At 38.3% G+C, this 16,461-nt stretch overlaps 1 protein-coding gene across 1 annotated transcript in view; it reads right to left on the reverse strand.

The window, feature by feature from the left end:
- Positions 1 to 16,461, reverse strand: part of ABCA13 (ATP binding cassette subfamily A member 13) — a 482,687-nt gene that overhangs the window by 379,683 nt on the left and 86,543 nt on the right. The window contains 2 exon segments of the mRNA XM_078151686.1: positions 1,446 to 1,610; positions 8,641 to 8,832. Coding sequence (XP_078007812.1) covers positions 1,446 to 1,610; positions 8,641 to 8,832 — 357 coding nt within the window.

Below are 16,461 nucleotides of genomic sequence, written 5' to 3' on the forward strand. Positions count from 1 at the left end.
CTTAATGCTAGTATCTTCCCTCTGTTTATTAACTAATTTACTCTGTGTGTGTGTGTATATATATATACATATATGTATATATATACATTTTGTTTAACATAATTGTTTACAAATTTTCTCTCCTGTTAGATTATGAGCTACTTGAGAGCTGATTTTTATGTCTTTCTTTGTATGTTCAGCACTTGGCACTTGGCATCTGATAAATAATAGATGCTTAATAATGGCTTCTGGGCTGACTAACTATGAAAAAAGATATTTGTGCAGGTAGGTGGAGTGGAGAGAAAACAAGAAAAGGCTCCATGCAGTAGATCAAGAACCGAACTTTTCAGGAAACAATGAATCCTGAGAAGTAGGTATGAAGAGGGAGAGCACATAGATGGGAGATGGAATAGCTAGTAGGACAGTCTGACTAGACCAAAGAATGTGTAAATACATGCAAAGTATAATAAGTCTACAAAGGTTTGGATGGAGCCAAACTGTGAAGGATGGTCTATAGCAATCAATCAATCAATAAGCTTTTACTAAGCAATTATTCTGCCATTCAAAGTCTTAGAGAGTTGCCCAAGAGCACTGAGAATTTAATATTCCCAGAGTCACATGGCCAGTATGTGTCAGAGGTAGATTTGGAGCTGATGTCTTGTTGACTCCAAGGCCATTACCAGACTGCTTCTCAGCATAGACATTATTTGTACTCAATAGGCATTTCAAACACTTGTTTGACTATACTTGAAAATAATTTGTTCTCTGAAGTAATTTGAACAATCTCTTGAAATCTCATTTATACCACTGATTTGCCCAAAGAATCACTTTTTTTCATAGATAATACAAAAGTAAATATCAGTTCAACCAGTCTAAATGGTCACAAACTCTGAATTAATATGATTGGCATTACTGACATTAACAATTCTGTATAAAGGGGCAGCTAGGTGGCGCAGTGGATAGAGCACTGGACCTGAAGTCAGGAGGACCCGAGTTCAAATGTGACCTCAGACCAAACACTTGACACTTAGTAGCTGTGTGAGCCTGGGCAAGTCACTTAACCCCAATTGCTTAAAAAAAAAGAAGAACTGGGCAAGTCACTTAACCCCAATTGCTTAAAAAAAAAGAAGAAAGAAAGAAAGAAAGAAAGAAAGAAAGAAAGAAAGAAAGAAAGAAAGAAAGAAAGAAAGAAAGAAAGAAAGAAAGAAAGAAAGAAAGAAAGAAAGAAAGAAAGACAGACAGACAGACAATTCTGTGTAATCCAATCTAGAGAGAAAATCATAACTCAAAACCACCCCCCTCTTCTTTCATGCTCTAGCAACAGTCTATGGAGAATAGTTTGGGTTCTTACATTTCTTTGTCTAATATGAGCACCAGTCCTTCAAAGAATGACTAACCCTGGAAAACCCAATGGAAGAATCAATTGCAGCTGTTTCCAAAGTGGCAAAGATCAAACACATACAAACCTGTGGAAATTCAGGAATATCAAGCAAAGGAATACTTTTAAATAATTGAAGAAATTCAGGGAGATATTCGAGAATGTGCTGAGCCTTAGTAAGTAAAGAGTTGATGCTCGAAACCACATCCAACAAGGAGTTCAGTAAGGAATTTGCCTCTGGTGGTATCAACATCTGAAAGAAGAAAAAATATTTTGGATCCATGGAATGACATGATCATTGTATATAATAAAAAGACCAACCTCATGGGGATCTATAGGCTAGATTAAAGGAAAAAAGAGTCTTGAAACAGAAATTGATTAGGAGATTACTCCAGGTAAGAGGTAATAAGGGTCTGAACTAGGATAGTAGCAGTATGAAAATGGTAAGTACAGCTGGCAGCACAGTGGGTACAGTGGTGGGCTTGGAGTAAGGAAGACCTGAATTCAAATCTAGCCTCAGACACTTCCTACCTATGTGACCCTCAGCAAGTCATTTAACTTCTGCCTGCTTCAGTTTTGTCATCTATAAAATAGGGATAATAATTGGTTGGATGGTTGCTGTCTTTCATCCTCAAAGAGGACCAAAATGACATCAGTATGTCAGGGTCAAGGTATAGTGAGTGTGTCCAACTGTGGCTGATCAAAGCAATGTGAGCTCAGAAGGTTCTGCCACAGGTTGGAATAATAGCACCTGCTTCATGGGGTTACTGTAAGCATCAAATGAGATAATAATTGTAAAATGCTTAGCACAGAACCTGGCACATAGTAATTGCTATATAAATGTGGAAGAGGAGGAGAAGGAGGAGGCAGCTGGGTGGTATGGTCAATAGAGCACCAGGGTTGGAGGCAGGAAAACCAGTTCAAATCTGGCCGAAGACACTTACTAGCTTTGTAACCCTGGGCAAGTTATTTAATCCTGTTTGCCTCAGTCCCTCACCTACAAAATGAGCTGGAAAAGGAAATGGCAAACCATTCCGGTATCTCTGCCAAGAAAACCCCAGTTTAGACTACAAAGAATCAGACACAACTCAAAAAATGACTGAACAAAAGTAGTGTAGTAGTAGTAGTAGTAGTAGTAGTAGTAGTAGTAGTAGTAGTAGTAGTAGTAGTAGTAATAGTAGAAGAAGAAGGAGGAGGGGGAGGGGAAAGGAGAAGGGAGGGGGAGGGGGAAGGAGGAGGGGGGGAGAAATAAGGGTGGGAGACATTTGAAACATTTCAGAAGTAGAATAAGAAGGACTTGGAGACTGTATATGTGAAACTAATTAGCAGAAGTCAAACATGGTGTGAGATTTTTTTTAACCTGGTTGTAGTATTGACAGTACGAAAAAGGAAAAAGGAAAAAAGAATAGTACTTCAAAGAAAAGAATAAAACATTACTTATTTTTGACAATTTTTCGTGTTAAAAACAAGTTCCTTGTTTTCTGATTTGTATTCCAAATATAGGGAAGTTTTTTCTCAGGTTAAAAATCAAGCCCCAAACCTAGGAGGGTTTTGCCTGTGGCCAATATTCATAATAAAACAAAGAACTTGGGGTAAATGGATGGAAAACAATAAGACCTTGTCTCTTCTTAGCTTTCTATCTGCTGCAAATCCGTTTGCATAACAAGCCAGACAGTAATTTGGGAGTTTCTAACCCTAAAGCAGAGAGTGTCTGTTACAAAGGAGTATGTTTCAATTCTGACACCTGTGCTCAAAGAATACATCATCTTTGAGAGAATTTTACCTATCTTTTATTAGCTGACTGGGGCTGTGACGGCTAAGACTTGAGAATCAGTTTACCCTTATCGTGGAGAACCTTTCTAAACATTGTGCCCTAGCAAACTGGGTTTGAGATGGCCAGAAGTGGCCCAGGAGACATGAAGTCTAGAAGCTAGAGCACAGGAGAGCTCATAAGACAGGTTGAGTGAAGCATAGAGAAAACCAAAAGAGAAAGAGGCAGAGGGATGGAGACCAAGAAAGTGGAGACAGAGAGTAGCAGAGATGTATACAGGGCCTAGGTATAGGCCCAGCAGAAGGGAATAAGTTACAGCATGGTGACTTTGCTGGAGGACATTGATGTGGACTTGCAGCATTTAAACTGTGACTTGCTCCTCCATGAATGTGTCCTGCCTACACGTGTTCCCATAAGCATGCTCCAAGCTTGATCTCATTGATGATCTATATATTTTGAAAGAATAAACCCTAGGTTTGTGGGAATGATGTTCTATACCACTTTTCTTACTTACTACTTTATTGGACACATTTGTCTTGAAATAATTTGAGTCCTCTGGCCATGTTGTAAAAACTAAACACATGGATGGACCCTATGAGGTATAATTTTTAATAAATATAGACCCAAAGAATACCCCAAACTTGAGATGCACTGTGAAAGAGGATCCTCAAATGCTATGTATGTTATTTATCAAATTGCAGACTGATTATAATTCAGAGCTCATTATAATTAAATATTATGTACAATTCCATTGCATGAAAAATTGGCATATTTAAATCACCATTCAATCAGCTTATTTGATAGACTCATACCTGTCATCAGTAAATAAAAGTCATCCTAAATCCAAAATCTGTTAACACGAACAAAATATCATAAAAAACAAGTTTTTGGTGGGGACTAGAACTATGATTTGATTAATAAAGACAACTCCCCAATGAATAAACTCTCTCTTTGGTACACGCTTTGCAACTTAGAGTAATAGAAAATTACCTACAGGTTAAGTAACTGGCCCTAGATCAAATAGCCATTCAGTCTTAGTTGTTGTTCAGTCCTTTCAGTCTTTGTGACCCCATTTGGGGTATTCTTGGCAAAGATACTGTAGTGGTTTGCCATTTTCTTCTCCAGCTCATTTTACAGATGAGAAAATTCAGGCAAATAGGGTTAAATGACTTGCCCAGGGTCACACAGCTAGCAAATGTCTGAGGCTGGATTTGAACTCAGGTCTTCCTGACTCCAGGCCTGACACTCTATCCACTGCACTACCTAGCTGCCCTTTCTGTACTGGAAGGGAGTCCAGAACTCAAGTCTTTCTTGCTCTAAGGCCAGCTCTCTATCTACTATATCACGCTGCCTCTCAAAAACAAAGTTAGAAAATAACCTACTAAACTGATGCCAAAATAAGGTTCCCTAATGCATCATCTATTGTGAACTGAACAGCAAATACTTAACTTTACAAACCATTCAGAGATAAATGTTCTAATTGCCCAGCATTCAAGGGTAGAGAAATTAGGTAGACTATTGTCTCTTCCCCTTATCCTTTCTCAAGAGTTTTCGTGATCACTGGATGACTGCCATTAGCTGACATCTTACTTGATAACCAGCAAGATAATTGAGAGTCCAGCTTGCTTTTCCATAGACTCCTTCTGCTAACAGCATAAGGTAGGTTTCCTTGCCAATTAAGTCAAGAAATAAAATTTGAGCCACAGAAATGTTCAGCAGAGTTACACCACTTTCCCTGCTTGCTTCTCTAATTATAGCTGCACTTTAAAAGTGGCACTAAGAGACACTTAACTTGTCAAGGGGAAATGGCTGGAATTTAGTTAAGTGCCCCTGACAGACAGGTGAAAATTACTAGAAAGGGTGGATATTGTATTTTATATTTCATGGAATTCTTCACAATATTTTTGTTGTAGTGGTTATTGATGTTGCTTCTAGCTTTTGGTTGATCACTGAAAATTGCCTAAAATAGTCTTCATATATTAATAATGGCCTCAATTCGGTGGCTTAAAAGAGGTTTGATGCATACTAAATTATATTATATATTATATGTTATATCACATTATTTCACTTAGTAAAGGTTTTATGACGTAGCCTGTAGGAAAAGCTAAACGTGGCTTGGGCTTTGTTCTAGGGTACCTAATTTAGAAAATTTTGACAAAACTCATAATCCTGCAGCTTCACAGAAATAATCAATTAATCAATCAATATTTATAAAGTGCCTACTATGTGCTAGGCACTCTGCTAAGTGCTAGGGATACAAAAAGAGGCAAAAGACAGGGATTGCCCTTGAAGAGTTTACAATCTAACAAAGGAAACAACATGCTAACAAATATATAAAAAGCAAAGTACATACAGAATAAATAGAAAATAACAGAGGGAAGGCACTGGAATTAAGAGGGATTGGTGACAGTTTCCTGTAGAAGGTAAGATTTTCACTGACACTTAAAGGAAGCCAGGAAATCAGTAGTTGGAAAAGAAGAGTTAGAGTGTTCCTGGCACAAAGAATAGCCAGAAACAATGCCCGGAACAGAGAAATGAAGTGTCTTGTTCATGGAATAGCCAGGAGGCCAATGTCACTGAATCAAAGAGTCAGGGAATGATATAGAAGAAGATTGGATAGGTAGGAGGGAGCTAGGTTATGAAGGGCTTTGAATGCCAAATAGAGCATTTTGCATTTGCTCTGAGGGAGGCAAGTTTAAGGAGGGGAGGGGAGGGGTTGAAATGAGAGATCAATATTTTAGGAAAATCACTTGTGCGCTGAATGAGAATGGATTAAAGTGGAGAAAGACTTGAAGTAGCCAGACCTTCCAGCAGGCTATTGCAATCAAGGTATATAGTGATAAGGGCCTACACCAGGGTGCTGGAAGTTTCAGAGGACAGAAAGGGCCCTTTTTGAAAGTTATTGCAAAGGTGAAATCTACAGACCTTGGAGACAACTTAGGTATGGGTGGTAAGAGATAAAAAGGAATCCATGATGAGTCATAGATTGTGAGTCAAAGGGACTGGGAAGATGGTGTTACCCTCTACAGCAATAGGGAAGGTGGGTGGAGAGGAGGGTTTAGGAGGAAAGATAATGACTTTTGCTTTGGACATACTGAATTTAAGATGTTAACGGACATCCAGTTCAAAGGCAGTTGGAAATTTGAGACTGAAGGTCATCAGAGAGACTAAGACAGGAAAGGTAGATTTGAAAATCATCAGCATAGATATGTAAGTAAATCCATGGGAGCTGAGAAGATTACAAAATGAAGTGGTATAGTGGGAGAAAAGAAGAAAGCCAATGACACAATCCTGAGGGACAACTATTGCTAGAGGGCACGATCTAGAGGAGGATTCTGCAAAGGAGACAGAGGAGTGGTCCGAGAGGCAGGAAGAAAACCAAGAGAGATCAGTGTCCCAAAAACTGACAGAGAAGAGCATCAAGGACACAAATGATCAGCAGCTGCAGAGAGATCAAGGAGAATGAAGATTTGGAAAAGGCCATTATATTAGGCAACTAAAAGATTATTAGCAACTTAGAGAGAACATTTTCAGTGGAATGACAAGGTTGTAAGCCAGATTATAAAGGGTTAAGGAGAGAATAAGAGGAGAGAAGTGTAGGCACCTATTGTAGATGGCCTTTTTGAGGTATATAGCTACAAAAGGCAGAAGAGATTTAGGATGATGGTTAGCAGGGATGGAAGGATCAAGTAGAAGTCTTTTCAGGATAAGGGAGACATAAGCATGAGTATAAGCAATAGGAAATGAAATGGTAGAGAGAGAGATTGAAAATAAGTAAAAGAACCGGAATGATGGGGGAGCAATTTCTTGGAGGAGATGAGATGGAATAGGATCACTTGAACAAGGAGAGGAGTTAACCTTGGTAAGGAGTAAGGCCACTTCATCATGTGAGACAGATGAAGGAGGAGTGGCAAAAGGTACTTGAGTGATAGGAGATGAGAAAGAGGGGGGCAAGAAGGATTTCATGCAAATAGTCTCAGTTTCAGAAGATGAGGCAAGATTCTCAGTTGAGAGAGTGGGGGGAGGGGAAGACATGAAAGGTTTAAAGAAGGATAAGGAGATTTAGAAGAGCTGCTATGGAGAGTAGGCTAGTGAGTTGATAAGGTAGGTGTAGTAGGGTTTCTTAGCAGCAGTGAGGGCTCAGTTGAGGTTACATAACATAAATTTGTTGTGAACACAATCAGAATGGTTCCATGATTTTCTCTACCTTTGTTCAGTAGCACATGCATGGGAACAAAGGTGATGAATGTTGGGAGTGATCCAAGGCTAAGGCTCAGCTAGGTGTAATCAGCAGTGGGGTAAGAGGGCTAGGGATTCAAGAGAGAAAGACAGTGTAGAGTTGAATTAGTTTAACAAAAAGTCAAGAGGGGAGAAGAGGAAAGGGTAGCTAGTATAGAAGAGAGAAATGAAGAATTAAAGGACAAGAGGTCACAGTATAGATGAAGAATAGAATTATGTAAGGGAAGGCAGAGGGAGAGGTGAAAAGTCAATAGCATACAGTCATATAAGGGGATTTCAGAATTCTTGAACACAGAGGTAGCATGTTTGTGAGTGACGAAAAGATCAAGGGTATGACCATTTTTGTGTGTGGCTAAGGTGAGGTGGAGGTCATGAGAAGTGAGTAGTTTAAGGAACTGAGTGGTTAGGGAATCAATATGTATACTGAAATCCCTAGTATGGGGAGAAAAGAAAAATTGTAAGCCTGGTATCAAACTCACTGAGGAGAGAAGGGAAGTGACCTGGAATTCTATAACAACAGCTACCAGGATTATGATTGGGTGGTATATATGAATAGTACAAACCTCAAAGGAAGAGAGTTCACTGAGTGATGGAAGAAGGGAGAGAACCTGGAAGTGGTGATAGAGAGTAAGGGGTATTCCAACTCCCCTGCCTCGACCGGTGAGCTAAGGAGACTGAGTGAAGGTGCAGCCAGTACTGGGAAGAGTGGCCAGGGAGGTTATGTCATCAGGAGGAAGCTAGGTTTCAGTAAGCGCTAGATAACAGGAGTAAGAGAGGATAGGATTTAAGATGAGGGGAAGTTTGTTGTCTGTGGAACAGGTATTTCAGAGGGTAGAGTGGAAGGTCGAGGCAAGAACAGAGATTAGCACCTAGATTGCAAGAAAATTTAGTTAAAGCAACAAGCTTAATGCTATTCCTGTGGGGAAACTTCTTCCTACCATTCTTTGATCTCTGTAACACCTATGGGTATGTTCAATACTACTTGCTTCCAGAAAAGGTTTGTAGTAGTTGCCTGGTATGCAAAATTTTCTAATTTGGCTTAACTATAGGACTTTATAAAATGCTGTGTCAGGGATGAGTATATGTGATATTGGAAGATATCTAGAGTATTGGCTGAATTTTCTCATTGTCGAGAATCTAGATTCTATCACTGGGACAATTTGGTTGTTTGCTCTAATATTTATTTATGTTTTTCTCTTGTTACTAACATCACCTACAGAGTGAACCAGTTGTAGAAAGCAATCCACACCACAAGACACCATCATCTTCTTACTTTGTAAATCATAATCTTCAAATCCAGGTTCTGACCAATGAGTACAATCAAAGTGTACGTGTCCAATGCAGGCAGAGCACACAATTCTCTAGCTGCAAGAGCTTTTCCATCTGCAGGAAATGTCAGCAAGAGGCTGATAACTTCTTCATCACATTTTCCAGCCAAAGCTACTGTAAGGGCACTGGAAAGAAACTGTTTAAAAGAAGAATTAGAATTCACTTTGCCTAAAATATAAAAACAATTCATATACACAATAATAGTTTGTTATTTAATAGCTAATCATGAACCATGAAAAAAATGATCCTTTACTCACCAATGAGTCACTCTGAACTTAGCTAGGTTGGTCACAGGATCTAGAGACAGGAGGGACCTCAGAGGTCTCTGAGAGTGTCCAACTTTCCCCTCTTCCCACTTATTTTATAGGAAACTAAGACCCAGAGAGTTTAAATGATTCGATGAAAGTTAACAAGTGATAAACAACAAAGTCTAGATATGAACCCAGGTTCTCTGGCACAAAATCCAGGATTCCTGCATTAGGCAACAGTCTCAGTCTGTTGCCATGACCGCACTAAAATACTTCTCAACTAATTGGTATTAGTCATAACTAATACTGGCAAGTCTTTGAGAACTCAGGGTTACCTTCACACTATAATGAGATTTCAGAGTAAGGCTTTATGATAAAATTAATAATAACTCATCTTTATATAACACTTTAAGGTTTATAAAGTCCTTCTCCTACAAAACGACCGAGAGGTATGTCATACAAATAGTATCCCCATTTTGCAGATGAGGAAACTGAGGTTCAGAAAGGTTACATGACTTGCCTAGAGTGATACCATTAAAAAGTGTTTGAGCCAGGCCTCAATTGGTTCTTCTTACTCTGTGACCTCTAAGTTCACTCTTAACCACCACACTATGTTGCCTTTATGACCAGATAAACTTAAGTCTTTCAAAATGCCTTTTATCACTCTCCACCCCTGGGGCCTCACCTTCTAATTGGTTGGCTCCTCTAACCTCCTACCTTAGGTGGAGTCCCAAACCAAAGTCAAAATCTCCCTCCCCTGCACTGCTGACTCATTTCCACAGGACTTTTTTCTACTGTGCCTCCATGCCAGGTACATTTCCCCCCATCCCACTCCCTTCAGCTCCTTTTTGGTGTTGTCTTTCCCAGTAAAATATAAGATCCTTGAGAGCAGAGACTGTCTTTCTGCTTATAAATGTATCCCAAGGGCTGAGTATGGTCCTTAGCACATCTTAAGTATTTAATAAATACTTCTTGACTGACTGATATCACAAGCTGGGGGATGATGCTGACAATGGAGTTTCTAAGAAGTAAGCAATTTCTGACAATAAAATCTGGGAGGGCACTATCCCACTGGGTTATCCTACCTACTGGTAATTTTGATAGACCTTAAAAATGAGAAAGGAAATATGGAATAAAGAGTTCACAAAGAAAGTAACTGGTTTGTTTGGAGATGCACCAGGAAAGGCTTTCAAGTCTGGTATTTGTTAGATTCTAAAATTCTGTTATCCATTCTAATGTAGGGGAGATGTGACACGAGTCATACAAAGGCACAAAGAATTAAAATGTTTGTGTGATTTGGAACATATTTTGGTAACTTTCAGTTAAATTGATTTCTTTATAATCCTGGGTGTTTTATTTTATGCATTAAAAAAACGTTATTCTGAGCAGAAGGATATGTAGATTTCACCAGACTGACAAGAGGATCAGTCCCTGACACACACAAAAAGGTTGAGAACCCCTGATTAGGGGAAGGTTGCATATCAAAGGGATGCATACTTGCTACTGTTTCATTCCACATTTGTGTAATTATTTACATGAAAACACAGAAAGTTCTTAATATCTATATACTCATTAGATCATGGATCATAGAAGGGACCTCAATGACCACCTAGTTCAGGGGCTGGCAAACTATGGCCTCAGGGCCAAATCCATCACATTGCCTGCTTTTCTACAATAGATCATACACATTGGTGTCGTTTAATACTCCTATTTTACAGATGAGGAAACTGAGGCCCAGGAATGTGAAGTGGCATAACCAAAGTCACAGATTTACTTAAGTATCAAAGGCAGGATTTGAACCCAGGATTTGACACTTATTCATGCTTCCATACTGTTGGATGCCCTATTGTATTCAAGCATTGTGCAAACTGTACAAAGACATGAAACCGTCACCACAAGCTAGAAGTGGACCCAAAGCTAAAGTTGAAACATTTTGTATTTAAATTTGTCCTTGAATTTGTTTTTTTCTTTTAAGGCTCATATTTGAGTGAAGGTGGACAAGATCTGACTTCAGGGCAGTTGATGTGAAGAAAGACCTAGAAATTTTAACTCACTATAAACTCAATGTGATCCAGAAGTATAGTTCTAAGAGCTTCCCCAAAAGCTCATTTCATTTTTGATTTCATGAACAGATGTATACTATCATAATCAAGGAATGTCAGAGTTCCACAGTATTTTGGTCAGCCCATTCATATCTGGAATTTTATATGCAGTTCTGGAGACCAGATTTTAAGAAGAATATACAACCAAGATGGTGAGAAGTCTCAGATCACGTAATGCAATCAATAGATATGGAAACTACAGGTGTTTAGCTAGAGCAGCCATTTTCAAAGTGTGGTCCATAGACTCTGAGAGGTCCTGAGAGCCTTTTGGGGGAAGGAGGGAAAGCAGAGTTCCACAAGACTAAAACTATTTTCAGTATAATACCAAGATGTTATTAGTCTATTAGAATACCCTTTCCTTTCCAACTACATTATCTGTAAGAGGCCAGATTTTCTTCATATTCTTCAACCAAAATAATATATTGCAGTGGAACAAATGCAGAAATAGATATAGAATCTGTCTTCTATTAAGCCAGATATTAAAGAGATTTGCAAAAATATGTAAAACAATCCACTCTTCCAACTGTTTTTGTTTTCAAAATATGTTTAATAAAAATTGTTCTGTTACCATGTAATGGGTATTATTATTATCATTGCTAAATAACAAATAAATATTTTAAAGTACATGTTTTAATTTCTAATATAGTAAATATTGATATTTATAATCCATATAAACAAAAGCTCTTTGAGGTCCTCAATAATTTTTAAGAATGAATAGAGGTTCTGAGTCTGAGACTTAAAAGTTTGAGGACCACTGAGTTAAAGAAATTAATACCAAAGAGGAAGGGGACTAAAAATATTTGAAAGTCTATCAAGCAAAAGGGATGCATTATGCTATTCCAAAAAGCAGAACTATGTAAGGCCAATGGATAAAAGATTTAGGGGGCATATTTGAGCTCAATAGAAGGAATGAATTTCTGTTGGAAAGAGTCCAACAATATGAAAAGGCTAGCTCAAAAAATAGCAAGCTCCTCCATATCGAATATCATAGAAGGTGATTCTGAATTGATCAGGTGGCTTAGGTAACTCCTGAGGTCCCTATTAATTTACAAATTACAACTTTTGTGGTTCTCTAAGTCTGTCAATCATTCACAGAATCTCAAAATATCAAAGTTGTAAAGAACTCTGGAGATCTTTTAGTCCTATCCCAACCTGAAAAATGAATACTTTCTACAACATTACAAAAAAAAGTGACAATCTATCCTCTACTTAAACACATTCAGTAATGGAAAACTCACTACTAATGAGATAGCCAATACATATTTGGACTGTTCTAATTTTTATTTAGCAAGAGTTACTTTTGTTGAATAACTGCATTGTTTTCTTAATCCCCAGGGTTGATAATGACTTTCGTTCTCAGAATGTATATGAAAATGGGGGCAGTGAGGTTAACTCTTGAGAATGCTCATCATGTAATATTTGTATTAGAACAATTTTTGTATTGATCTCTTACCTCTAAAAGAGTAGGAACATAACTTAGCTAAACTTTGTCTTGGAGCTCAGTATAGTCCTCCATATATTGAAGTGTAATAAATATCTACACCTCCACTGAAAGAAGGGGAAGTAACTTGAGAATAAATAACAACAGACCTCAGTTCTGATTCTGGCTGTGCTCCTGATCACCTGTGTTACCTTGAGCAAATCATTTATCTTCTCTAAGCCCTGCCTAATTAATTCATCTGTAAAATGAGGGGGTGGGACTAGATGACCTCAGTGGATTCTTCCAGCTCTAAACCTGTGATTTGTTGTGGTGATTGTTTCAATAAGATATTGTTGGAAAGAGATAGGGTTTATTTGTAAAGATGAGGAATTTTGAGGGAAAGCAGGTCTGATTAAGGATAGGGAAAGAAAGTTGTTAAGGGGCCACGTGGATATATACATGTATACGTATATGCAAATATAGCTACTAAATAGCAGAGGCATAACTATATATTATCTAAATATATAGATATATATTAGCTATATACATGTGTATTCATGGGTATTCTTTTATCTATGCAGGAGACATAATGGTTTATTGAACTCACAATAACAAAGCTTTCTTTTTTCTATACGCCTCTCTTTACCTATCTAGTTAGGAGACCACATTTATTTCCTTGACAAAGAATTAGATGAAGAAAGACAAATCATTCATAAGTAAAGACATCATGCCTCACAAAACTCCTCAAACGGGACAGTGGTTTATGCAGGGTAACTTTCTATAAGTAGAACCTGGTCATAACAGAACACCAGTGACATCCAGTGGCTGGCTGACTCGCTGAGTTGGTCTCAAAACACCAACACCTAAAGGACAAGCCCTTTCTAACACATTCCAATAAGTAAAGAATCGATTTTTTAAAAAGTGGCTACAAAAGCCCATTTAAGCTGCCTATATGCCTTGATTTCACAATCTCATTAAAACGAAAAGATCAAAAAGCTGTGTTTGCTGTCCAAAGCATGGATGAAAGGTGAGGCTTCATTTAGTGAAATACTGACATTGTCTTATCAAACTAACTCCTTTATAATCCTGAGGTAACAAGTTACACAGCCAATTATAACACTAAAAGTAATAGTATTTTATATACATAAGCAAAGTTTATCTCTTATGAGGTACTATACAAAATCAATACATTCTTTTCAACAACATTTCTATTGAGTTATATTCTCTTTTTTTTCCATTTTACTTAAAATAAAAATAGGGCCAAGAAAGATTCTGATTTGCTATAAGCAATTGTTAATATCATTAGAAGTGGAAGGGACCATTGAGTCAATCTCATTTTACATATGAAGAAACTAAGGTCCAGAGAACCTAACTGATTTGCTCAGGGTTACACAGGTAGTCAACATAAGAGGTAGGATCTGATCAAAACAGGAAAATGAAAAACGTTGGAGAAGATGTGGGAAAATTGGAACATTAATGCATTGTTAGTGGGGCTGTGAACTGATCCAACTGTTTTGCAGAGCCATTTGAAATTATGCCCAAAGAGCTGTAAAAATGTGTATATGCCCTTTGACTCAGCAACAGCACTTCTAGGGCTGTATCCTAAAGAGATCATAAAAATAGGAAAAGGACCCACATGTACAAAAATATTTATAGCAGCTCTTTCAGTGGTGGCCAAGAATTGGAAATTGAGGGGATGCCCATCAATTGAGGAATGGCTGAACAAGTTGTGGTATATGAATGCGATGGAATATACTCTTGCGCTAGAAGAAATGATGAGCAAGCAGAAAAAACCTGGAAAGACTTACATGGACTGATGTTGAGTGAAGTGAGCAGAACCAAGAAAACATTGTACACAGCAACAGCCACGTTGTGCAATGACTAACTTTGACAGACTATCTCTTCTCAGCAATGCAAGGATCTTAGACATCTCCAAAAGTCTCATGATGGAAAATGTTACCCACATCTAAAGAAAGACCTATGGAGTTTGAATGCAAATTGAAGCATACTATTTGCTGTTTTTTTCTTCTGTTGTATTTTGTTTCCTCCTTCTGGTGGTCCCTCCTATTGGTTTTAATTCTTCTTCACAACACGACTAATGTGAAAATATGTTTAATAGAAATGTATATACAGAGCATGTATCAGATTGCATGCTGTCTTGGGGAGGGAGGAGAGGAGAGAGGAGGAGAAAAATTTAAAACACAAAAGCTTCTGGAAGTGATTGTTGAAAATTAAAAATAAATTAATAAAATAAAACAAAATTTCACATTAAAAAAGAGGTAGTATTTGAACCCAGTTCCTCTGTTTACAGGGCCCCTGTTCTTTCCACTGTACCAGAGTTGCTTAGATCTTCATGCCCCAATCCCAGTCCTCTCTCTCTCAACCTAAATCTCTCAACTAAATTTATCCTCAACATAACTCAACAAAAATTTATTACCCCTCTACTCTGTACAGACACTAGGCCTGGCACTAGGGATACAAAAGAGAGGGAGTTCCCTCCCTCAATGAGTTTATTGTATTCTAGTTGGTGAAACAATACATATACAAATAACTACAAAGGAATTTGAAGAGGGAAAGAACACTAATGACTGGGGGCAAAGCAGATCAGCAAAGGCTTCATGAATGAGATGGGTCATGATGTAGGCCTTTAGGAAGCTAGGTGTCTAAATGACTGAAATGAGGAAGGAGGACATTCTGCAAGTTGTGGATCATGGATTAGAGTAGAGTGAGACTTGAGGCATAAAGGCCAATTAGGAGGTCATCGCAATCATCCAGAAGACATGAGTATGAATTAGGGTTATGGTTGAATGAGTGGAGAGAAGACTACGTATAGGAAATTATGATATAGTGGCTATGGCTTTGGACCTGAAGTCAGTAAGACCCGGGTTGAAATCCCACCTAATACCCTTAGGAGCTAGATTAGGCAAACCATTAGCCTCTATGGACCTCAGTTTCCTCATCTATAAAAGGAGGAGGTTAGACTCACCTGGTATAAAGTCCCTTCCCAGTCTGAAGCTATAGACTACGAAATATAATAACAGGATTTGGGATATCTGGGATGAGTGACAGAGCGAGGGACTGAGGATGTCACTGAGGCTGTGAACTTCAGTGGATGACTAGAAACTTGGGGGCACACTCAACAGTCATAGGGAAGTTTAGAAGAGGGGTGGGTTTGCAGAGAAGGAAAATGAGTAATATAGTGGACATATTAAGATGGCTATGGAATATTCATTTCAAAATATCTAATAGACAGTTCATGATGTAAGACTACAACTCAGGAGAAAGATTAGGAATGGATATAGAGATCTGGGAATCATCCATATAAAGGTAATAACTGAACCCATGGAAGCTGATGAGATCACCAAATGAGAGAGTGAGGAAAGAGAACCATGGTTGGGATAATGCATTAAGAGACATGTACAGTTAGTGGACATTGCACGAGTGGAGATCTATCAAAGAATATTGAAAGGGAACCATCTGATAGGTAGGAGAGCCAAGAGAGCAATTGCACAAAAACTCAGAAAGGAGAGAGGACCAGGATGAGAGGGTGGGCAACGGTGTCAAATACTGAAGAGCGGGCAAGAGAGATGAGGATTGAGCAGAGGCCTCTAGATTTTGCACTAATGAGATGATTGGTAACTTTAAAGAAAGCAGATTCAATCAAACGATGAGGTTGGGACCCAGATCAGAATGGGTTCAGAAGATGAAAGGGAAGGAAGTGGAGACACCTAGTATAAAAGGATTTTTTTCAAGAAATTTAACTGAGAAAGGGAGGAGATATATGGAATGAGAGCTAGTAGAAAATGGGAGGATCTAGTGATGGTTTTTGTTGTTATTTTTAAAGAAGGGGAGGGAGTATGCATGGGCTTGTTTATAGGAAGCCAGAAGGAATGAATAGAGAAAAATGGGGGTGGTGCTGAGGGGTGATAACAGCCAGCAATATGGTGGAGCAAAAAGGTAGGAATGGCATAAAAGATACAAGTAGAGGAATTTGC

Source organism: Phascolarctos cinereus, unplaced genomic scaffold (assembly GCF_003287225.1).
Source record: "Phascolarctos cinereus isolate Bilbo 61053 unplaced genomic scaffold, phaCin_HiC Scaffold_4;HRSCAF=312, whole genome shotgun sequence".
NCBI lineage: Eukaryota > Metazoa > Chordata > Mammalia > Diprotodontia > Phascolarctidae > Phascolarctos > Phascolarctos cinereus.